Source organism: Melanerpes formicivorus, unplaced genomic scaffold (genome assembly GCF_026170545.1).
Source record: "Melanerpes formicivorus ecotype bairdi unplaced genomic scaffold, bMelFor1.0.p_v2 SCAF_16, whole genome shotgun sequence".
Lineage (NCBI taxonomy): Eukaryota > Metazoa > Chordata > Aves > Piciformes > Picidae > Melanerpes > Melanerpes formicivorus.
The window spans coordinates 6,470,550-6,496,392 of record NW_027142368.1 but is presented as its reverse complement, the minus strand read 5'-3'; the positions used below and the strand labels follow the sequence as shown (position 1 = coordinate 6,496,392).

Genomic DNA, 25,843 nt, shown 5'->3' with positions numbered 1-25,843 from the left:
ATGCACATCGAATCACGAGCATGAAGAATGAAACATTAAAATGTGAATTACAGGAGCAAAACCTGTATTTACACTGACCATTTCCAACACTTTCCTTCCTGCTCGCCACAAACCCATTTCAAATACAACAGATTTTTTTAAACCCCCACATCTAGATATTCCATTACCTCAAAGGTAGATTCTAGAATAAACTAAGTTTCTAATTAACTTGGTAGCATTTCTTGCTCTACTGAAATTTCGGCCTAGAACTCCTATTGTTACTAACTACAAATAGTTGGGGGGGGGGGCAGAAATTATAGCAAAATTAGTATTATTTAACATTATTTCCAGTTTCAAAAGATATAATTATGTCAAAATCTTTTTTTCTTCCTGAAATGCACCACTTTATTTAAATATCACTTTAAAAAAAGCTGTATAAACCTCCAAGACAACACTCTGGATCAGTTATTCTTCTATGCTTGTGCAATTTAATCATAGAAATTTTGCACAAGTGCCTGAGAAAATCATATGAGGCATGCAACTGTAGAACAACTTTAATAAAGCAGCACGAAAAAAACCTGGCTCAAAAAAAGTGAGAAGCAACTTGTAATGATCAGAAATTCAACCATATATAAAGGAAAAATTAATTTACAGGAGATGTCAACATTTAATAAGTGACAGCTTATCTCCAGAGTATGAACTATTTAATTAGAGAAGTATTAAAATTAAAGGCCAGGAATAATATTTAACAGATGAGATGTTTATTATTTCTGGGATTATTTTAACTTTTTTTGTTTTTTTTTAAAGGCACAAATCTTCCATATTGCACAGAGCTCAGTGGGCATTACATCATCCAGTTCCCTAATCCAAAATACATGTTAATGATGCTGTTTCTGATTCTGTGCCAGCAACAAGAACTAAAATATAGTATGTATCCAAACCCATTTATTGATTTAGGTGACTAAGCCTAGAGTGCTGCGAGAGTATTTGAAGGAGTTTTGTAACTTTAGTTTGGTAGGAGGGTGGACTTCATCCACACCTGCACAATAGCTACCATTTCTTGAACAGTTTTTAGGCACCCCAATGTATACACAGGCTTAGACCACGTTCCAACATTTTAAAATCCCCATATTGCATTTTACACTCACAGTTGGAATGTTAAACATTTTACAAGCCCTTGTCCTTTTATGCATGGGCAGTATTTACATGCAAGATGACAGACGACTATTTAAACATTGTATGTGAAGAAAGAACTAAAGTTGAATTGTGGCTCAAGTGTGATATGTCATCTTGAGTCAGTTGCTTCAATGTTTACCCTTCTGTTAAGTGGATAATGATAAATCTACACTCTACAAAAATGTTTATGAACTCTAATTATGCAAAAAACATTGAAATGTTCAGCAAAAAGGGAGCATAAAAGCATATTTGAAAGCTGTATTACATCTATAAATGTAAGTGAAAATCTGGTAGCACTGACAACAGAAAGCCATTACAACAAGATTCAGTAAATTTAATGGAAAAAAGATTTAGTCATGATTTCTCTAAACCAATAGGAGTGGCATATAGAGAGTCAGATATCTTAAAAGCACTGAGTTTGGATTTTTATCCTGCCTATACATCAACCATATTTTTAATCTTGTAATGTTTCTTCTCATATTTGTATCATTCTGGCTTATTTGCCTCAGGCATAAACTAATTATTTTTTTGTACACAATACATATGGATGTAGAAAGATGGGCAGAAACCATCATATTCCAAGACCTGCTTCTACACAGGTTGAATCAGGTTTGTTACGCCCTAAAAGAAATGCCAAACCTCTTTCATAGGCAGTGGAGGCAAATGGGCTTAGAAACATAAGAACACATTGTAATGAACACCGTGTTCTTTCTGTGGAAGCTGGCAGTTGTGTAACATCTGCACCACACACTAAAGCTTAACTAAATACAGTTTGCAACTAATGTAATCAGATGAGCATCAGATGAACTACAAAGGAAAAAAGCAAGGTAAATACACAAAAAGTTGACTAGGCAGCATTCAGAAATCTTCACAGAAATCTTACACAGCCTCTAAGGAAACATTCCAAATTGTCTGGAGCACAATGTTTTTGAAGCTAAGGCTATTACATAATCCCACTATCTAAATATATCATAACCCATTTCTAATTCATATAAGTATTTTGTATAACCTTTCTGGATAAGAAAACTAGGTCACTGCAAGAATCTCAAAGGAAGCCAAGAGACTGCATAGCCAAGCTACCACTAGTCCTACACATGCAGGAAATACAGAAAACATTTACCATCACCTTAGTAATACTGGGCTTTATCTCAATGTGTGGGCAAATTTTCTTCACAGGTAGGATTAGTGTGTGTGTGGGGGGGGTAATCTGTAACTGCAGGATTTTGCTCTATTCCTACATTTAGGATTCCCACACAATCACACACAGAGAGGCCAGAGGAAAAGGACCACCAATAAGAGATAAACTGCTGCCTTAGCAACCATGTAAAATACCTCTCAGAAAAAAAAAAAAAAGAAAAGAAAAAAAGCACATGGAAAAGGCAGCTGAAAGTTTTTCTATTAACAGTATAAAATAGGTAACTAATTTCTACTGTGAAAGTGACCTATTGCTCTAGGGAGGTTGCAGTATAAAGTATTTCTCTATTTTCAGCATTTGCTACCTCATGCATTCTCTCTCCCCTTCTCCGTTTTCCCCTTTGAAAAGCATTAGTTTGTCACAAACTTATTTTAGCTAAACAGGCTAAACCAAGCAGCATCAGGTATAATTAATCCTCCCATAGAAGCAGAGTCAGCTTTACTCATACAATTGAAATTGTAAAAAGGGGGGGGAGATTAAATTACTTTCCAGAGAACAAAACCCTGATGTGTGCCTGACAAATCATGAATAAAGACTGGCAATGCCCTAAGGAAACTCTACTATACTCCTGACTGTATGGAGGTATAAAAATCATTAAACTTGTAGAACAGTCCGTACTAGAACTACTTCTTACATACTCATTCTTTTAAGTGTTTCTTCTGAAAAGAAATGCAGGTCCAAATGAGCTGTGCCCACCCACAAGGGGGAAAAAAAAAAAAGAAAAGAAAAAAAGAAAAACACCAACAGAAAAGAAAACCAGGCAAGAGCAACAACAGTGCCTCAGTTCACATAGATGAGAATAATTGGAGCCCAGTTCAATGTGAAGTAAACACAAGCAGGATGAAAGCTTTTCAATTTACACCTACAGCCTACAAATTAGTAAGCAGTCTGGTAGGATGAGCTTGCCAGAGATTGCATAATAACCCTACCCACGGTGACAATGCAGGGAATGGGAAACAAAATGGTAGCTCTATACCAGCAGGGAATTTCCCTTTCTAATTACTGAGGACTATGAAAAGCATTATGAAGAGCCAAACATTAGATTTTGTGCAACTGGATCAGGATTTTGTGTGCTAGTCTCAACATACTTTCATGTGAAAATTAATTTTAATATGGTAGTGCTTTCATAAAAGTAAACAGGTATTGAAATTGCAATACATTGTTCAACAAATACTGTTTGGGGATTTATAACATATTTTTATATATGTATATATAAACAAAGTTCACCAGGTTACCAGTTATAACAGATTCTCAATATATCTTGCCTATATAGGTATTCACTACAGAATAGAATAGAATAAACCAGGTTGGAAGAGACCTTCGAGATCATCATGTCCAACCCATGATCCAACACCATCTAATCAACTAAACCGTGGCACCAAGCACCCCATCAAGTCTCCTTCTAAACACCTCCAGTGATGGTGACTCCACCACCTCCCCGGGCAGCCCATTCCAATAGGAATCACCCTCTCTGTGAAGAACTTCTTCCTAATATCCAGTCTATTATATATTGGCTTGCCTATGAATTGAAATCAAAAATATCTAAAGCCAGAAAATTCTGCTTTTGCAGTGCATGCACATTCACATCCTGCCCCTTATGGCTGTATAAGAGAAATGAAACACGCTCTTTTCAGTTTTACTCACAGCCACTGAGAAGGGAGACAAAACAGAGCAGAAGAGGGAAAAGGTGGAGAAAAATAGATTAACAAGCACAACTTCTCATGTCGTGCCATGAGGCTTGAGAAATAATCTGTCCCAAAAGTTGTTTTTGATGAGATAGAACCTACTCATCATCTCTCAGGTGTCTCCCTGCTAGAGACACAAAAATGACAGGTTAAGGAAAGGGTCTGACTCAGCTCATATAAAAGGCAAGAACTCTCCTTCTATGAGGGAGGGTCTCAGAACTAAAGGAGCACATGGAGAATGGAGGAGGTTATCTCCTGCCTCAAGTGAAAACCAGGCCTCCTGGATTTGTCTGCTGATGGAGGGAACAGGCCTGCACAGGTACCATGGCAATTCTGCCAGAGAACTGTTTAGCAGATGAGAAATCCACACAGAGCAAGATGCAGAGGTCATAGCATCAGTGTGAGTGATTAACAGAAAGGCTGTTTTCCATCCTGCCGGTCCTCCTACAAGATTCACTGGAAAGACTGCTCACCAGTGCATGTGACTGAGGAGGTCTTTGAAAAATTTGAGTTACGTAGCAGATAAGCACTGAGAACCTTCCTGGCAGGACTTCATGTGAATGGAAGGAAATAGCATTCACGTGATCATTAAGCAGAGGCTGAGGTAGACAGCAAGCAACTTGATGTAAGGTGCAGGGAAGTTCAGACATGTGGACTACATTCAGTCATCTGAAGATAGGTGTAAATGTCCTTAGGTGTAAGTACTTTCCCCTTGTGATATTCTTACAATGCCACACTTTGCAAACCATGGATGAACAAAGTCACTGCACATCAAAGCAATCCAGCACCATGCTGAATGAGACAAGCCCCTGGAGTTCTGCAAGAATAGATGTGAGAAGAGAAGCAAGGCTATATGGTGTTTTGGTCAGGGACTCCAAATAGTCTCATCCAGGTCAGAGAACAATGATTTCTTAAAGCTTCGTCCTCTCCTTACCTTGCAGTTTTCAGACAAAACTGACCACAGAAAAATCAATCACCCTAATCAGAAACACATCTGCAAAGTCTCTTGAGTAAAGACCAGCACTGAAGCATAACATTTGATGAGTTTAGGATGAGAAGGTGTATTTTTCAGTTGTGTGAATCCTTGTATATCGTTCTGAGGACATCAGATGGATTATCCATTCATGACTGCATGAAATAAAATGACTAAAAACATCTAGGAAGGTATAATAGGATGAACCACCAAAAGCAAACATGTTGAATGAGCCAGAATCAAAAGGTACGATCATTGCCCTGCACAGATCTTGCATCATTCTGGTGTAGAATAAACACACTGTGATAAGATGACTGACGATCCTGGGTTATTAGGTCATGAGAAAGAGCTATCACAGCAAATAGAATAATCAATTACAGATGTTCTGGATAACAATGGAACTTGAAATCGTATCCCTTTGCAAACACTGAGAAGTCCCTGCCATTATCAGAAAGGAAACAGTTGTAAAGGAGAAAGACTGTCAGGGTGTACTATACATAGGTCTGATAACAGTCCACGTGCAATCAAAAATAATGAAAGCTAAATACATGGTCACTTAGATGATGCAAAATTGCCTTCTGAATTCAGAAAGTAGTTCTCAAGACAAATGGCATAGCAAGTAGCACATGTAGTCTGGTAGAAATTAATTCAGCAATTAAGTTGCCATGAGAACTGACTTGCTCCACTTGACTATGAAACCTAAAGGAAGGATTTTCCCTACAACAGCCATTCATGAAGACAGGTAGGTAGGTAAATTCCTGAATTTAAAAGCGCCTAAGTCACTACAATCCCTCTGAAGACAACGGAGGTTAAAAAAAGGAATAAAAGGCACCAAGGACTTTCTACTGGCATATCTGTACCTCCCTCTAAAGCCAAGTCCAGAGGATTAACAGTAGAATTTTCTTAATGCAGCAGAAAAGTCCATGTAGCCTAGAGAAACTGTCAAGCTGAGCCTCAGTTACCAACACACTCACCTCTACACCCCCAAATACTTTAAGAAAAGTTGAAGAAAGAATATCTGACACTGGAGTAACAATGAGTTAAGGAGATTATCTGGGCAAGATAAAAGATTTTTGAAATACACTCCCTAAGAGTCACCGGGATAGACATATCCTCTTAAATGTGGCCCAGGGGAAGAACATATAGCTTCTACTGACTGACAGAGAGTTACTGGGATATACACTCCCAGAATGATTGCAAACTCAAAACTGACCTCAAGTCTGGAAGCAACACCTGAACAGAGAACCTTCATAAGACGTTAAATGGTCTCAAGTCCCAAAAGGCCCAGAAGGAGACTCCCAATCCTGATGCCTGAATAGTAGATTAGAGCCTCCAAGGGAAACAGGGTTAAAAAAAAATGCCATACAATTTGAGTGTGATGTTAAGAAAACATAAGCATAGCTTAATCTTTGATTTAAAAGATTAATAAACAATTGCAGCCATTAATTAAAAACAACAACAAAACAACTACAAACAAACTTTTCTTATAAGTACAAGAACCAATAAATCATGAGACATGGCTAAAAGCCTTTTAAGATTGCCTCTGTCAAAATGCAGCACATCAACGGCTTAAAAAGATGTAAAATTCACATAAAATTCTGGAACACTGCAACTGAGGAACTGCTCTTCTAAGAGCTTGTAAAAATACCTTTTGATCTTATGGCTTTGGTAAACACATCAGCCAGCTAAGTAACAACAAAATAACTGCTCACCAGTCAGCACATCTTCAAAAACAAAGGCAATGTTTGGGGCTATTGTTTCAGAAGAAAGCTAAAGCAAGGGGACTTAGAATAAAGGGCCACTTAGCTCACAACTTCTTCAATTATCCCTAAATGTTTCTGTGAGAACACATCCCTAGTTTTCATAAATGTCATACTTTTAATGAAAGCTCCACATCTGCAGTGCCTGGTTATGTTTTTACATTAGTTTTGCACTGGTGGGTCACTAAATTCAGTGACCTAAAATAAGGACTTCTTGGTTCACTCTAGAGCAAAGAAGTCAAAAGGTCACCTCCAGGAACACTACTATGATGAATCCATTTAACACTAAATTACCACAGAAACAGTGGACACAGCATAAGAATCCAACAACTGATTATGCCAAAATCAATACAGAGATGTCTAATTTTGAGTCTTTATGACTGGTTAATTGCTATACATATTATTTTGTAGTCAAGTACGAGTTTATGAAATCCACAAACAGCACCAAGTTTTGGAGGAATAGTGAAGACTTTGAAGGATAGGGTTGCAGTTCAGAACTTTCTTGATACATCAAACAAAGCTGTGCACTTAGAAAGAATAAGATGTCCAGACAGAAAATAAGGAATCACAATGTAGGCAGCAATACATGCAGGAAAAGATTTAGGACTATCATGGAGCTCCTGGACAATACTGGGTTGCTCCTGCAGTAAAGGCAAATTGCATACACTTAGAGGATTCTGCATGAAGACAAGTGAAGCAACTGCAATATTCCCAAGGATCATTGCATCTAAATGCTATATGGTTTTATGTTGAATTGACTATTGTGTACAATTCTAACAAATTCAAGTAAGACTGAACTCTCAACTTGGCTGCAGAAGCAGTAGAATCACAGAATCACCAAGGTCGGAGGAGACCTCAAAGATCATCAAGTTGAAAAAAAGATGCCCTACAATGAACACACAAGAATTTTCATAAGAAACAAGTAGAGTGTGTAGAACTGGGGAGAGAATAAGGAAAACTTCAGAATAACTGTCTTGTGAGATATCAAGAAAATTCTAGGAAGATAATCTTGTAAGAAAGCAATTTAGCCACTAGTAGTGAAGACATTATTGAAGGCTCTGTATTTTCTATCAAATATAACCTGTTGAAGTGTTTGAATGGGCCACTCAGAGAGATGATTTTTTTTGTTGAACACTTCTCTAGAACAGATTCAGAAAACACCCACCAAGAATTTTCTTGGAATATTTATTCTTCCTCAGAGAATAAAGAAGATAGATGAGGTTCAGCACTATATTTCTATTCTACATTATTTACCAGACTACATCTATTACACTGCATGTATATGTTGATTAATATGGCCTATAGAGGTACTGACTGCAGTCAATCAGTGCTGGATTGGTGCCCTTGAGTACAATTTGTCTTCAAACAATTTGCAAACTGTTGGTAAATATTACAAAAGATTAAGATCAGCAGGCATGACAACAGGCCCCTGGGACACGATATCCAAAGCTTTCAGAGTGCCTCACTGCACCCCTGAGTTGCACAGTTACTACTGGGACGAGTAAGAACCATATTAGTATATCCCCAAACTTCTGTGACTGAATTTGGCAACTTCAATTCCCCAGCCATATTTAACGCAGCTGTTTAACATATATTTGCACGTTTGTGTGAGACAATGTGGTTTGTTTATTTTAAAGCCAAACTGTGCCTTGGGTGTGCTACAAGGATAAAGAAGGTTGGCTGCATTAAGCAAAATTAACAATACCAAAATCAGATTTTAAAGTCTCCATTTTTCCAAAGGAAAATGGATTTAGAATGCGGGAGTCCAACCTACACTTCTCTAAAAGGTCTTTACTCTATGGCAAGTCTAAAGGTAAGCAAAAAAAGTAAAGAAAGTAATACCTGTCCGACTGAAAAATTTAACAGCTGTGCTAGTTATAGGATCAAGACCCTACAGGTTAATGATTAATGACGACTAACCTACCTGCTGACTTGCAGAGTCGGACAAGAGTAAATGAGCCTTAAGGAGGCTGTAAATGGCAGAGCAAGCCCCTGCAGGGCAAATTCACGGCAACCACTTACTGCACGTTCGTCCTTTGCAACGGACTGCAGCACTTAACCTGCTGCAGCATTGCTCTGACCACTGAAAACGTTTTTCCAGCCTGAGTGTACCACATCTGTATCAGTCAGAGATATTAGTCCTTATTTAATACCTTGCTACTCTAATACAATTCCCTCTACCATACTTTAAAGTATTAGACCTGTTGATCAGTTATACACTCAACACCTGTGCAAAATGGAAGCCACAGCTCCAGTGAGATCTTGAGACCCATGTGGATTCAGGTCTTCCCTATGAAATATATTGCAACTAATACTTCATGATTCAGAAGTGGCACTCACAGGCTTGACAATATGTCATTTGAGAGTCTCTGAGGCCTGGGGAGAAAGCACGTGTCTTTTTTTTTGGTCACCTTTAATTTCATTCTGTCCTGGCTATACTGAAAAGTCTTGCTAATATGAGTTAAGCACTTTGATTCAAGCGGTGCAATCACATACTTTGTTTTGACTATTATTTGAACAGTGTATATGTCTCTTCACGGAGGCAGAGGCTTATGCCAGTAGTCCAGAAATAGCATTTAATCTCTTGCCACTATTAAGGAATCGTCACCAAGTTCTGTTCTACTCTGTAATTCATTGAACATATTCTCCATCTGAACACAGGAAATAAATTACTTCAAGTGGCATTCAAGTTACTGTACACAGCTTTTTCTTACTGTGCACAGTTCTTTAGACACCATTAGGATCTTCACATTGTAATACAAACACAGGGTAAACCTTTGAACTAAACCTCTTTTTATCTCCTCTAGTTACTAGCACCTAGCCATGATATAGAAGCCATCAGTATTTATCACTGTAAGCATTCATTGGATACTTAAACAACCTTAAATCTGTACCAGTACAGGCAGAACTGGCAGGCACTATCTGAACAAGCTTCAGTTAACTGTGCTAATGTGATGAGCACAGTGAGTACTGCATGCCAAAGAAATACAAATTTAGTTATGCATAACATCTGAAAGGCTCTGCCAATTAGAATACTGATTTCAGATTGCAATGCAAACAATAAAGCTAATTAAACCATTTTCCTCACACTGAGCTGGGCTTTCATTTGATCTATATAGAATTTCCATTTGCATCCCACCCTGCTGACTTCTAAACTCCTCTGTACTTAAGCAAAGTTTAGTGAGTTTCTCACTGCATTCTGAGTTAGAAACAGGCCTGGCCATAATGGCAAAACTCAGGCCAAGGCTGTCCCATTAGCCCCAACTCTTGAGACGCTAACAACTGCAACACAGGAATGAATTGTGACAAGCTTCTTTTAAAACAGATGAAGCACTGCTATTTCTGTTCTTAACAGGAGCTGATGCTTCAACACGAGCTTAAACAAAATCTGTCTATATTAAACAGATCTCTCCCAATTCATATTAGGAAAATGTTTAATTCTAAGGAAGACGGAGTTATTCCAACATCAAATAAGTTCTTGCTTATTCTAGATTTTCTTACAAAATATATGAAAAGCAAAAATAAGCCTCTAGGCAAACTCAGTAGGAAAACAAAGCAAACATGTATTGAGTTTGCACATCGTGTTCCCTATTTATAAAAAAACAGAAGATGCTTCAGGAAGTTGATTTTTGTCTCCTTGTAGGTCATCAGAATTAGAAATTCTGAGTATTTTCCTTGGAAGCATAGAAATGCTTCTTTGAGGCAAGTAAAACCTTCAATCTATTAGTCATTATTAAAACTAGTATCAAAAGTATTACCCATCCTGTAAATTATAGTCAACAGTATTCAACAAGGTTTCAAAGTTTGGAAACTCAAACAGCAAACAATCCCTCAGTTGAGAGTCGACAAACGAGATATCTACCTACCTACTCTCATAGATATGATGTGTATTCTCAGTTTAGAGTTCCATTCATTCAGCAGAATCTTGAAATAGCTAGAAATGCTATTTTGTGAATCACTCTGGATTCTGCTCCTTTTTTTATAATTATAAACACATTCAGTGGGATGAAATGTTTAAGCAAACTGCTACTGAGCATCAATAAAACAGTGAACTCTAATTTATGACTGATACAACAGCCATTACATCTGTGGCAAACACTTCTCAGAATCCTAATCTACATCTGAATGGACAAAAAATTGCTACACAAAGAAACATGAAAGACAAAATGTGACTAAAACCATTTTCATATTAATTTTGGATAACAAACTTAGCTGAAATCAAATAACTGATCCTCATGTTTAACTGGAGAAACATGGGAATGCAAGCTGAACTAACGGTACAAAAGCTTTGACCTCTTGGAAGAGGTCACACAGAATATAAAATATGCTATATTGTTCTCATGTCAAGATCCACAAACATTTATGCTTACTTAAGCATAGTCTGCATTCTGCTGTGCTTATAAAAATCTCCCTTTGAGCCAAGCATAAAGTAAGGAAGACTCCCAGAGGTACAGGTCAGGGAATGTTCTCTCACCTGAAAAGTTCCTGCATGGTCTTCTTCCTTGTCACCTTCTTTTCCTTCCTTGAGAGCAATCAACGTGAATCCTCGAAAGTACGCAGGTGTGGCAGCAGAGAGCGTCACTGAAATGTAATGACAAGAGAAATAATAAAAAGAATGTATTATTTGTGAAATCAGACACTTCCATATCATTTCACAGGTCAGCTTGAGTGTGCTTTAACTTGGTATTAACAAAAGCTAGAGTAGTAACAACATGGAGCAGAACCATCCAGAAAACAAAAGTGTTCAGTCCAAGTTTCCACACAAAATGACAAACACTGGCATGAAGTAAAATACCTCAGCTATTTTTCTTTGCCCTGTCTTCTTTTTCTTAGAGCAGATTGATAATCTGCTCAGATTTAATTTTCTTTAAAAAAGAATGGGAACATTTCCTGAACACTTGGCTTCAGCTTTTGCCTTTTTTTGAGTATAGACAAGAATCTAGGCATTCTAGTTCCCACAAAAAAATCTGTAACTGTAAAGCAAAGTTACAATATTGCCTGCTCCAGCTCAGCTGCACTCAACACAGTGCCCCAGCTGGTGGAGACAGTTGCTCTAAATCTAACCTTCCTCTTCCTTAACCTCGAGGCAGAAGAGGACACAAAGTTAACTCATAACTAAAAAACTGTAGAAATTGTGCTGCCATCTCTGATTGCCAGAGCATCCTACACATCAGCAAAACCTCCTTCTTCACACACCAGTAAAACATCACTGGAAAGCATCACTAACCAGGGAGGCATTACTGGATCTACCAGAAGAGAACAAATAACACAGTGTTGACCAATCCAATTTTACCAGGCTTAGCAACAGAAATACATCCCTCACTTCCTGCTAGTGTGAGATACCTTTGCCTGATCTTTCCATTTGCCATCAGCAGTACTTAAGCACCACCCAGCAACACCTGAGTTACCTCAGCTGTGGCTCTTTCGAACACTATCAAAAAGACAAAATGAGGCACAGCTTTAGGGGGAGTTTTAGAATTACTGAACCCTTCTCAACACCTGAAAGCAATTCTTTTCTCAAACAGAGGTAAATTCTAGGGGAAAATTCTTTTTTTAATTAAAGTAAAAAGAGACAGAAAACTGCACTAGTATTATCTTTAAGTAGCTTTTACTTTAAGCATGATACAGAGTTGCTTGTAGTACACTATTGTCACACTCCCAAACCCTTACTAGCACAATAAAAACTGAAGACCACCCAGTTTTCCTGAGCAACTACAACTAGCCAGCGTTGTGTCGTATTCACAAGAGACTCACTCTCACACAAATAGGCTGGCAGGGGTTGAATCACATTACTGAAAAAAAACCCCAACAAAACAGATTGCTCTTAAAAGATAAGGATTTTAAAAAGCATCCAGAGTTCACTTGGAACATAGGGAGAGCTTTTTGATCTAGAAATTCAGTAGACAAAAAAAAAACTATGAAGCAAGCTATTTGAAGGTTTCTAGCATTACACTGCTATGACCAGATCTAAACTCCATGGTGTTGGTACTAATACATAGCTTTTCTGACCATAGGTGGGGGAAAAAAATAAAGAGGATTGGAGATGCACAAAAGGTTAAAGAAATGAAAGTGCCATGTTTAGATCCAGACACATACAGACACCTGCACAAATCTAGAGCAGTCACAGACATAACAGCAAGTCCACCAACTCTTGAGATTTTTCAGCACACTTCTCATTCCATGGAACTTTGTTATAAGGTTAAACTTCATTGCTTTGGGGAAGAAAAACTTCCACATTTTCTATAACATGAACTGAGCAGTAGCACAACAGCATTAAACTTCTGATTACACTTCTAACTATTGCTCCAATGCATTAATTCATTAGCTATGTAATAATTAGCATTATTAGTTCAATTTTGCAAACTTTTGCAGCTCTAAATGAAAATCCACAGCCAGCCTCTCAGCTGTGCTAATTGGGAAGAGCACACTGCTGAACTCAACAAGGGTGAATGCATTATGCTTGCTTGAACACTGATTCTTAGAAACTAATTGCCATAAAACTCTTTTAAATGCAATATTTTTTTCCATCTATTATATGCAATTCAAAACTCTGAATCACTGAGTACAACATTACACCAGAAATACTTAAGCAAGCAAACAGAGACTCCAGCTGTGAATTGACTCAACAGTTTTCATAGTTTTCCTCACAAATTTACAGATCAAACCAAAGAGTTTTCAAAATTCTAAACAAACACCTACCCATAAAACACAGGACACAAGAAAGGCTGAAAAGCCATCAGGAAAAAGAAAAAAAAAAGAAAAAGAAGAAGGGGTAATTCCAAATCCTGACTCATAGTTTTTGAATGCCTGGGCTTAGCAATATTCATGCTGCGGTTGCAGAGTCATTTTAACCCAGTATAAATTCATGCTTTCTCCAACGTGAGTGGTCCTGCTCTCCCCCAGCCTGCACTGCCTGTAGAGCAGCCACAGCCACACAGCTGTGCTGTCAGCTGAATCAGGGATCAGGGAACATACCCAGCTGAAAAGTAAAACAGACCAGCAAACCCCAGCCAGAGAGTTCAGCCAGGTCCAGTCCCTGAGCAGCTGTGCTGTGCAGTCCTAGGAGTGCTTCTGCCATTGGCAGGGACATCCAGATAGGAGGGGCCCCAAGGGTGATGACCACAGGAGAAAAGTGGGCTCCTGTGGCATTTTAGTGTCTGTGCAACATCGATTTAGGAATACCAAGGTGGATGTGTGCTTTGGTTATCCCCAGCTAGGCAAGAACAAATGCTAACACCTGAGCTGCGTCAGTTCTCTGAACTACAGAGTGTGCTAGGATAAGGTTGCAGTGCAAGACTTTATCTGGAGCACTCCTAAATACAGAGCCTGGTTATGGTGTCTGTACTCACTGTCTCAGGGCTGAATGTCTCAGCTCAGCATGTTTGCATTGCCCAGGCACCAGTGGGAAGCTGTCAGACTACATCTGGTGTTCACAAGAGATAGCAGCTTCTCACAGCATACCAGTTGAGAGTTCTTCTCAGGCTGAACTCTGCCATTTTAAAGCACAACTGAGTATTGCTCACATTGCATTGTTCACATGAATTAATGTTCACTGAAGCGACAAACTTCCTGTAAAGATCAGTTAAATCTCCGTGCAAGTCACAAAGTTAAGGATTCTACTTTAAAGGGAAGATTACGTATCAACACTTACTTTTGTCTGTTTCCATCCCCTCCAGCAAATCTCCAATTACCTTACAAGCTGCACTTTGGCACACACCTTTAACACACTTCTCTTTCCCCAATGTCCTGAGGTAAAGGTGGGGGGATCAAAGTAATTGCTCTTTTGGTTTCTGGCATGATATCTGACTTTTCACATCCTATACTACAGCACATCCTGTGTTGTACATTGCACAAGTACCAACAAATACACTTTTAGTATCTACTCTTATCTGTAATTGTGAAACATTAGAATCACTAGAATATTTACAGGGTGAGGATTTCTTTAAAAGTATAGAAAACAGTGATTGCATGGTGGGGGAAAGAAAGAAATTGAAAGATTCAACATTCCTTAGAAGAGAAGTTTCCAAATGGACACAAAGAAGCATGTAACATTAAAAAGCATGTAACATTAAATGAGTTTTTCCTTCAAAACTGAGATAAACAGGCCTACAAGTGGAAGTTCCACTAAAAACAGAAACAGCATCCACACAGTGTATCTGACTACACTAGTCAACTCTTAATGTTCTTCATCAGAATAACAATTTTGTGATACTAAGGAGGAGATTCCATTGTATGTTAGCACATGAATGGATGTACAACTGCCTGTTTTTAAGAAGACATTTCATTTATATTTACAGTGGCATGAAACTTAGTTTTCATGAAAATCACAAGCAACCCTTAATCTCATTCCACAGATCAATAAAGCTAGGACTGAGTACTTTCAAGAATTATTACCCCATTACACCATCTAAACTTAAGGTTCATCTGTGCCCTTTGACTGTGATGGAAATGTTGACCTTCAACAGAAGAGCAGCTACATCAAGATCTAAATTATCAGGTAGGAGAGGACCTTGACCCTGAGATGGTGTGCCCACAAACCTGGTACTATGGGAAGATCTGTCCACCACATGCTGCCTGCTCCACAAGAGTAAAGGCAACACAGCCATTCAAATAGGTTATTCAATGCTCAGTGTTGTTTTCCTACATCACAGCTTCAGAGAGGTGGAAACAAACAAACAAAATCAAAATGGGGGAAAAAAAATAATCAAGGCTTCCATACACAAAGATCCACCCAGGATTTCCCCTTCAGGCAAATAGATCCTGGCTGATCTAAAAGGTGGGTAACTGCAGCAAACCCATACAATGTTCAAAAAGACAAATGGCAGCTGTGGACTGTGGTCTTCTGGTTCCCATACTGCAAGGGTACTGTAATGCTTCCTCCAGTCATTACAGCTCAAGAGTCTTATGTGGTTCTCACATCAACAAATGACTGAGACACAAACATAACTGGATTGTTCTACATGATCAGTTTGGTGGAGTATGGCATTTGTATGTACAGTTAATTCCTGTGTTATCCACTTCGCATAAATACTAGTTTATTCCAAGAGCCTGCTATCAAGTGTGCCAAGGATCCAGATTGCATTAAATCAAGCAGAGGCCATGGAAACAAGCAGATTTGGCTCCAATGCAACAGAGGTTGCGCAGTGTTGTACCTCTAAGTAATTTACAGATAAAAAGCCCTCTCAAAGAGCCATAATCCCACCTTTTTTATTTAATCATTAGGTGTATTTTCTACTCTGTGTATAAAATAGTAATAAAGTTCCAGCTGTTCCAGCAGAATTTCCTTCAAAATCAGCTCTTGAGACTTTCTCTAATGCTGTTAGTTTTAAGTATTGCCATAGATAATATAATACTTGTTTGCATCCTTCCAACCATTCTGAAAGTGTCCTTAAAGGACTGTCTAGATAAGCTCATGTGCTGCCTGTATGCTTCAATCTTTAAGTACCAAAAACTTAGGTACATATTTTGGTCTGCATTGTAACTTTTTATCATTAGCTGTAATTTTCCCATTTCCAAGGAGCTACAATATACTAAAGTCATTTTATTAATTTAGTTCCTAATGCCAGGACCCAGTATTTCGAGACAATCAGTTCTGCTATATCATCTGGGAGTTTCTTTCCCAGTACGTTTCCATGCAACAGAAAGTTTAGCAGATGACTGAAAAAATCCTGGTTTTATAGAGGCCAATTCCCAAAGTTTTAAAGAACATTCACGTGTGCCACTGTCAAAGAATTTTAAGCTTATTTTAATCCTGCTTAATAGATATATCAAATTGATATGCAACGTGAAATCTTTCAGAGGCAAGGTACTAATCCTAATGCCTGGAACAGCGACCCAATTTGTAGGAATTGTGCATTTCATCACACCACATTAAAATAAATTGATTCTTGAGGGAAATAAAAACAAAATTAAATAAAAAATTCCTTCAAAGTTACAGGCTGATTCTCAAAACAGGTTAGTCACTGCTGCAGGTGTATTTTTCAGCCTTTAAGAGAACATGATGAATATGCTATGTGCACACTTTCCCCCCCCCACACCCCCCCGTAGCTACACTATGATTCCCATGTTCATGCAATGAGAAAAGACTGCTTTTTACACTGAATCCACCAAAGGTCACGAGAAACACTTAGAAGAAACTCTCAAATTTTGTTTTTCAAAGTGATGCCTATAAAGTACATTAGTTATGGTATCTAAAACTGTCAAGATTATTTGCAAACTGCTTTTAATACACAAAGTGAACAGTACACTGCATAAAGGGTTTCTTCCAAAGGCGTTATAAAGTGAGGCAGGAAAAGTGACCACAAACTGTCTCTTAAACAGAAAAATATGCTGAAATGTGCTTTGGAAGTTCATTTCAAGGATTGCACATGAACTGCTCAGGGAAGAACTGCCTCCATCTCTTATTTACACTGGTCATTAGCACCGTCTCTGCCTCTTTCCTGTTTGAACCATCTGTTCATTTCCACGGAGGTGGGGGCAGAAAAAAAAAGGGGGGGAGAATGGGGGGTCTGCAATAGACATAAGTGGAACATGTGGGAAGTTGGCAGTGTGTTGTATAACTGTTTGCCTATATGCTAACTCATTATATTAACGTTCATATTTCAGGGCGATAACAATTAACGCCCGGAGTCGTCTTCTTGCTGAATGCTAAAGCTTCTTACATTAAAGGGAATCCTACTGAAGTAAGTAAACTGGTGAATCACAGAAGTATGAAAGAGTGCATTTTGTATCACATCAACTTGAGAGCTTGTGCTAGCTGAGCCGGTAGAGAGGATTCGTAACAGAAAGGAAATTCCTCTTAATACTGAGTTAATGTTTGGGAGTAAAGCAATCTTGTGAAATCCAACTCCCTCTCACTTGTCAGGAAAGCATCTCCAATAAAGTAATGCGTGGGAGTATATTACCCTGTGTTAACCCACACAATCACACACACGCGTGCCAAAAGGGATGCAGAGATGACAGGCAGAGACACGTTATAGTTTCAGAGACACTTGTCCTGACCGTTATCGTTAATACGGTAAGTAGAGGATGGCCAACTTACCCCGGTAACTGTTTCCAGGCTTGTAAAATTCTGGATCGCCCTCCACCCTGAGGCTAAATTCATTGTACCCTTCCCTCCTGGTGCCCTGGGCTCGCAAGATCCGACTGCAATATCCCTCGGACTTCACGGTTTTCTCCAAGGTTTCGTCAGAGAAACCCTTCGCCACCAAGGGGAAAGTCAACGCCAGAAGCCGCAGGGCGAGAGGCTGCAGATGCGCTCCCATCCTCGACGCTCCGCACAACTTTTTATCGTCGAGGCGGCGGCGGTGCCTGGGAGCCCGGCGGTGCCTGGGAGTCCGGCGGCGGGGGATGCCGGGTCCGGGGGGCGGGCAAGGCAGCACGGGCAGGGCGGGCTCGGTCAGCCCCAGCCGGCAGCGGCCCCCAGCATGAGGCTGCCAGGTCGGAGGGACCGGCTTGGCGGCTGCCGGGGAGAGGGAGGGGAAAAGCAGGGAGGGGGCAGAGAGGGAGGGGAGGGGAGGAGAGAGGGAAGTCTGATCTTGCCCAGATCCCGAAGTGAAGTGCTGTTTTGTTTCAGAGCGTGTGATTAGCAGCTCGGTAATGTTTATTTAACCGAGCTGAATTCACAGGGCTCGGTGGAATTACGGAGCATGGGGGACGCTGCCGTATCCCAGACACCCAGCGCAACGGCGAGAGAGCTGCTGCCGCCCGGGCTAAGCCCCCAGACCTGAAATTAATCACCCGCATTCCTGCCAAAGTCTATAGTTACTGTAGGGATAACATGGCTCAAAGAATTTCCCGACACCTCTCCACTCTCCCTCTCCCCTAGCACCCCCCCCCCCCCCCCCCCCCCATCCTTCTCCAAACCAGCAGACATGGTAAACACGATCAAATCAGCGCTAAAGGACCAAGACAACCGCCTGCTCTCTGCACTCTTGACAGGCAAGGAGTATCAGCCGCAGGTTCTCGGCTGTGAGCATCTCCAGTGCCACACAGAAGAGATGCAGAGGCGGACGTGCCAGAAACACGAGATTCATTTTTACATCAGCTTGCAACTGTGTGCATCAGAGATGCAGGCTATGCAACCGTGCATGCAAAGCATCCCATGCACACATGAAAGCTGTGAGCACAGTTCACCCAAGTGAACGCAGAAGATCTGTTCCAACACTTGGAAAAAATCAATGCAGGTGCAAACAGGAGAAAGCCAGGAGAGGCAGGTCTCATTACTTCGCCTTTATACAGGGCGAGCAACGAGGAACAATGACACTGAATGACTATGATCTAAATCCACAAAAGATGCTCAAAGCGGGGCGGGGGGGAAGTGAACCTAGACCCATGGGGTCACAAATTCCAGTGTCTTGATCCCCAAATGCTGCTCTTCTGTCTCTCCCTCCCCAGTTGTTTTGTAAGTGGAGGACAAATTCAGAAAGGCATGTCCTCGATCAGGACCTGAATACTTTCAGAATGCCAGATGTACAAGATGGCACAAAACCTTTGCTAATCACTTTCTATGGGACAAGACTGTAGTGATTGATGAATACAACTGCATTTAAGTACAATTTCTGAGGAATTCTGGAAGCTCCAGAAATCTCATAGACTCTTGGGTATGATCTGACCACTACACATTGATCTCATTCATTTTATGAGAAAAATGTTTATCCATGTTCTTCAAATTTATCAGCAAAGCAAGCAAATATGCAACTGTAAATGATGACTATAACTGTACAAGACACCTGTGATTTTGCTTCATTCTCCATACGTGACTTCTCATTTCTGAGACTGAAAAGCAATTAACTGACTGAAGCAATCATGACAGGAACTGCACACACTTCTGCACAATCTGCCTTTGTTCTGAGCCACAGTTCTCGATTCTAACTCAACACTACTCAGTGGATTTCATTTCAAGTTCTCTTCAATTTTTTTGTGGTTTATATGGTACCAAACTAATTAAAAGCTAACCAGTTCATCAGCATCTATCAAGTCTTTAAACATACAATAGATTCTAGATCTCCTACTTTTGTTATCCCTGAATTCCCTTGGCCTGTTAGTTCTAGTTTCTTTGTTTAAAAGCTAAAGTATTGGAAAGTTTCCTAGAAAGGTATAATACTGTGTCTTGTTAAAAGTGAATGCTTCAACTTAGCAACTGATACAGATAAATTAACTTGCACTGCCTACAGCCATGAAATGAGTAATTTGTCGTAGAAAGGGTTTAGAATATGGGCAATGTCATTAAGCATGGGCATCCTCAGGGTTTTCTATTTGTTCTACTAATTAGTGTGTGTTTGCCTAAAGCAACCAGCATGATGTATCAGTCAAAGATGCATGCAAACTGATGAATCCAACCATCCATGGCAAATTTAACAGAGAAAGCTTCCTATCTTAGAGACTGCAGCGCTGCCTTTCTTTGTTGGATGAATAAAGTTGCTGTCCATGACTATTAGCCACAACAATCACTACTGGGGTAATATTGCATCTGATGGAGCTGTAGTGGTTGGAGGAAACTCTTTTCCCTCCCCTTTGCCCCCACAAAGTGTCCTCGTAGACAAAGGAGAGGGCTTGGGAGACGAGATTATTTCTTATGGCTCCGTAGCACTGTTGTCAACTTCCTTTCTCTTAGGAATTTAAGTGGTGAAGAGTAATACACAGTAAACATTTGCAGAGGTCTGTCCACCATTTATACCACTGTCAATGCAATGCATCTCCAATATTGAACCTTTCAGTAGCTCAATTGCATTTGCCTGTTCAGTCATGCATGTCTTCAGCATATCTTTACATTGACAATACAGAAAATTTGTCATTCCTAATACATTTTATAGAGTATTTGGTTCCTGACTGGATGAGAATATCATCATATATATGATTGGAGAAATGCTGCAATGTTTAGAGAAAGAGGGACAGAAAGAGAAATTCTGTTAACATTGATTTTGGATTTCACTGGGGAAAAACCTGAATAAAGCTGGAAGACAATGGGACAAGACATGTTTGAAACAGCATAGAGGCTGCAAAATATTTAGAAAAGTCTTGCCAGCAGCCTGGGCAACACAGGTAGAATGGGATTTAAATTAAGACTGCTCTTGCATGGATCTTTCAATATCAACACTGGCAAAAACTCATCTTTGTCCTCAAAACAGACTGTGTGTGGAGGTTTGCTAAGGAAAGACCCAGGCTTCTTGGAATATTTAAGCTCAGGATTTCTTCCTGTACCAGACAGTAAATATGTTTCTTTAAAAAACTCTCTCCCCTTATCCCACACAAAACTCAAGAGCTATCTTGGGAATGCCTGGAAACTCTCAAGAACAGATTAAACAGCACCAGTTTCTCCAAGCTCAGCATGATACTTCATTTACCTCTAAGGAAATATATAGCCACAAACCAGAAGAACCAGCAGTTTCCACATCACATCTCCTCCAATTATATCTGTCTCCCTCATCAGTCCCTGCCTTTAGGAACATCCCAATTTCCATGAGAACAAGAGGACATGTTCCCCAGCATACCCCTCTAGTGCTTGTGCCAGCCTCCCCTATTGCACCTCACCAGGTTCCCACCATTGCTGCCTTATTGTGGTCCAGTCACTGCCTCCATGGTCACCTTGGCCATAACCTTTTATCACAAAGTTCAGCTCAGGAAAAAAAAAAAACAACCCAAACAAAACCACCAAACCAAACCAAACTACAAATCTCACTAAATATTAAAATTCATCCCTGCTCCTTCCAAACAAAACCACAGAGGTCTGCAAGGGATTGTGTTGACTTGAAACCTTAACCCCGACCTAAAATACAGTTTGCCAATTCTCTTACATCAGCCTTCAACTCAATGCCTCCAACTTGACCAAATCTGGCTAAAGTACTAATGAATGACAAACAGAATGAATTCTGCTTTTCAGCATCTTTGCTATTATCTCTTCAGTGTTTTATTATCACCATATTTTAGGTTTCTAATTGCTCAACTGCCTGTTGTTCTGACATGCTTACCCTGCATCTTTATTTCTCCAAGGCAAGTGATACATGATAAAGCTTCTGTTTTTTTCAGTAGCTGAGCTCTAGAAGTTTTAAGATTTCAAGAATGACTAAGATAAAAATTCAAGGCAAACACTGATATAAATTACATTTTGCATACAAAGGAACTCCTCTTTTTTTCTTTTGTTTTTTAACAGTTCCCAGGCTGGTTGTTTTTCCCAGGAACATAAAAGACAACTTATCCAGTCACATGGAATGATTGGTTTATACTTGGACAAATAATTTATAAAAAATATTCACCAAGCTTCATATACCTGCTTATTATTTATTCAAACCACCATCTTCTTTGAAAAAAAGCATTTTATAGTGATATAGTAATTAGAAGTTCAAATCAACTCTGATAAGAATAGGACTTCATTACATAAATACTTGCTCAGATTATAGTAACAAATCATAACCATGGAAAGAAAATGCTCCTTATGAAGTAACACATTATCAATAACAAAGACCCATACCCAAGATTTACATCCTCTTCCAAAACAAACATCCCCACAACCCAAACCCCCAAAACAACAAGAAAACAGCCCAAAGAAACAGATAGGGAGAGGATTAAAAATCCTTTGGAATTTCTGGCACTGACCATGAAATCAAGACAGGAAAAAACCCCAGACACATTTGTAAATCAGGACTATAATTCAAGCACAGCAATGTTTGCACACTAATGCAACCACCTGCCAAAGCAAGTTTTTTACAGTAACCTTGTGCTACATTTTATGATTTTTTTCCCCCCCATGTTCTCCTGTTGGATTCAGTAGCCCTTCTCCCTTTGAAAGCAAATGTTTTCTGTAACATGTTGGACAGCTGCATCAGTTTTTCATTTACCAGCTGATGGCAGATTTGAACCTCAGATTCTCAATTGCAGCGCTTCTGTAGTTTACCAACTGTCAACACTTCCATTACAAGACTCGTTCCTGGAAATCTAAATCAGCTACTTGTATCTTCAACCCAATGCAAATTAAATATTTGGAATTACAATGAATTCTAAGGGGGAGGGTGTAGAGTGTGTGTGTGGGGGGTGCTCATCTGACATAAGCAACAAACTAGTGAGGGAAGAGGACAGCCAAGTTGTGAGTAGAGGACTAGGAAGAGACTTCATTACAACAATCATTCTGCCATTGAACATTTGGGCTCACAGTATGTCTCTAACTCAGCTCCCTATCAGGCAGGATAGCAAAGTATCTTTGTAAAGCACTGATATCTGCAGAAAAAAAACCCCACCATAATAATTGAGAATAGCTAATACCTGTGTATTCTTACTGCATGTAATGCTTGAAGCCCTACAAAGATTAGAACATGGTTTCAAAGCAGTTTTGGGGCACAGAGAGATGGTTAGAAAATTTTCTTTCAGCATATTTCTGCAATTCACAGTCACGACAAGCATTGCTAGATATTCATGTGGGTCACTGGGAACACAGATGAAGAACAGATAGTTACTATCAACAGAATCTCTGCAGAGAGATTCTGCAGTTGAGGATATCAGAAAAAACCAACAACAATAATTCTCCAACAAAGTGTCTTAAATTGCAGATTTCCAGTTCAAATATTATAGGAGCTTTGGGAAATCTTTCAAAGATTTACAGACCTATTTCTTTTTCATATCAAAGGAAGTTTTGTGGCTGCAATTTAGAGAGGAATCTGAACCATCTGACAGCAAATGAGTGAAGAATATATATAGGAAAAGGCTTTCAAATATGTATATTCCTACACATGGGGAAAAAAAAAAAAACATGTTAAAAGCTAATATTGCCTGGTAAACAGATGGAAGATCAAACAGGCAAAGGTACTATGCTAATGAGGTAGTTCATCACAATTTCTGTGGACACGTCATCTCATTTTGTTATCAATATATGAGGTTAAAATTGCAAGTTGGTAATGCAAAACAGGGCTTGTGGAAGGAGGAAATCTTTTTTCCCAGGCCAGCTGGTATAGCTGAAAAAAATGGACAAGCTTTCAAACACACCAGCCCTTCTACAAGTCTGAAAGAGAGCTATTTGACAAAGGTAAACACATTTTCACAACAATTTCTGAGTTTATTTAGCTACACACTTATTAGACTATCTTTGTGAAGAAAGGTAATTGGTACCTATGAAGTAAAAAGAATGTTAAAGAGAAGGAAGGAGGCACTTCCCTTCTTTGGTGACTGAATGCAACCTACTGTGAGAGCTATCTGCAAAGAAATATGATTCATATCCATAGTAGTTCTTAGATAGATATGTAGGCATATGTTTAAATAGGTGAGCTATGCAGGCACACATCAACTCTTACATATACCACATGGTGTATTTTTAGGTATAGGAGGTCTAATCACCAGAGACTGTGAAAGTGCTGAGGGAGAATTACTGTAAGGAATAGTGTACAGAGGAGCCACCTGCAGAATTCTCCATCCTGTGAGACAGTGAAAAAAAGGCCACTGGAGCTATATAGATGGGAGTGTCAGTGGCAGGTGGGACAGTTCAGAAAGCCTGCCCTGGATGCCCCAAAGGCTATTGGGGTCTTCAGTCCCCATTTGGTAGCAATTGTCCCAAGATAGAGCCTCCTACTGACCTCTGCAAGGATGACACACAACAGAGCTGGTGGGGACTGTGTGGACTCTGGGGTACTCTTTCTTCACAGAAAGAGTAATTGGCCATTGGAATGGCCACCAGGGAGGTGGTGGAGTAGCCGTCCCTGGAGTTGTTCAAAAAAAGGATTGGACATGGCTCTTGAAGTCATGGTTTAGTTAGCCATGAGGTGTTAGGTATTAGGTAATAGGTTGGACTTGATGATCTCTGAGGTCTTTTCCAACCTGGTTGATTCTATGATTCCATGAAGAGAGGAGAAGAGTGGTAAGTACATGAGAAAGAGTTCTTTTATAGCCTGCAGAATAACCAGAAGTTACTGTGGGAGAGAAGTACCAGAGAGTGCCTTAAACTGATGTCTCTGATGAGTTCCTGGGTTTTGGTGTCCCATATCGTACTGTATTTTAGTTAGCAGGTTCATCTTTGGAAAGCAATTGGCAAGTTTACCTTCAAGATAAGAACAAAGGTATTAGAGACAGTTTTCTGGGAAATATTTTTACAGCACTAGAAAAGTTGAAAATTATATAAATACAAACCAAACACATAGGAAAAGAACAAAAACTGGCTATAAATGAAGATACAAGTGTTAAAGTACATGAGTACAATGTAAACAGAGAAAGACCTGGGGAAAACTCCAGAGATGATAATTCTAGGTGCTTCTAGTAAAAACAGGAGAATATGCTACACAGGTGACAGTGATCTCAAAAGACTAGTAGCACAGAAAGGAGTTTTTTGATGATTTTCATAAATCCACAGTAGAAAAAGCATGAGATGAAGCCTTGATGACTGCAATCAAACACTGGAACAGGCTGCTCAGTGAAGTGATGGAGTCACTATCCCTGGAGGTGTTCAAAAAATGTTTAAGACATGATGCTTCAGCACATGGTTTAGTGGGCATAGTGGTGTTGGGGTGACGGCTGAGCTTGATCTTGGAAGTCTTTTCCAACCTGACCAATCCTATGAATGTATAAGCAGGAAAAAGCACAAGAACACAAAGGTGTCTTCTGGATACAGTAGTGTATCCTTGGGAAAGTTTCAGTCCACACAGGAAAACTCAAAGCATGACTGATTAAGCTTTTAAATAGCCTTTGCACCCAAGAACTTCAGGAAATCAGTCTTCATTTCTTTGACAAAAAATAATTAATGCTGCAGACTGTGCAAAGCCATAAAGTTGATGAGCTGTGCCAGAAGAAGGACATACAACTCAGAATTACTTGATCATTAAGTCCTCTCTAATTTTAGGCAAAAAGCAATAGATATTTTTAGTTTCAAGCAACTAAAAAAAATAATCTATTACAAGACTTAGACAAACATCAGAAGACAAAAAAAAAACATTCTACTTGGAGAGAAATTTCAAAAGCAGAGTACCCTGCAGGTCCTGTTGACCTGACTGGGAGCATATTTCTTCCTGGCCAAACCTTGTGTTTTTTTACATTTAACCCATAACCCAGAACTATATGTAATAATTTTGAGAAGCTTTAATTTAAGTTGAACAATCGTTGT

At 39.4% G+C, this 25,843-nt stretch overlaps 1 protein-coding gene across 1 annotated transcript in view; it reads right to left on the bottom strand.

The window, feature by feature from the left end:
* Positions 1 to 18,191, bottom strand: part of SPON1 (spondin 1) — a 144,857-nt gene extending 126,666 nt beyond the window's left edge. The window contains exons 1-2 of the mRNA XM_068147894.1: positions 17,810 to 18,191; positions 11,243 to 11,349 (exon numbers count right to left, since the gene is read on the bottom strand). Of these exons, the coding sequence (XP_068003995.1) occupies positions 11,243 to 11,349; positions 17,810 to 18,032 (330 nt within the window). The 5' untranslated portion in view covers positions 18,033 to 18,191. The remainder of the gene's footprint in view (positions 1 to 11,242; positions 11,350 to 17,809) is intronic.
* Between the last annotated feature and the right edge of the window lie 7,652 nt (positions 18,192 to 25,843).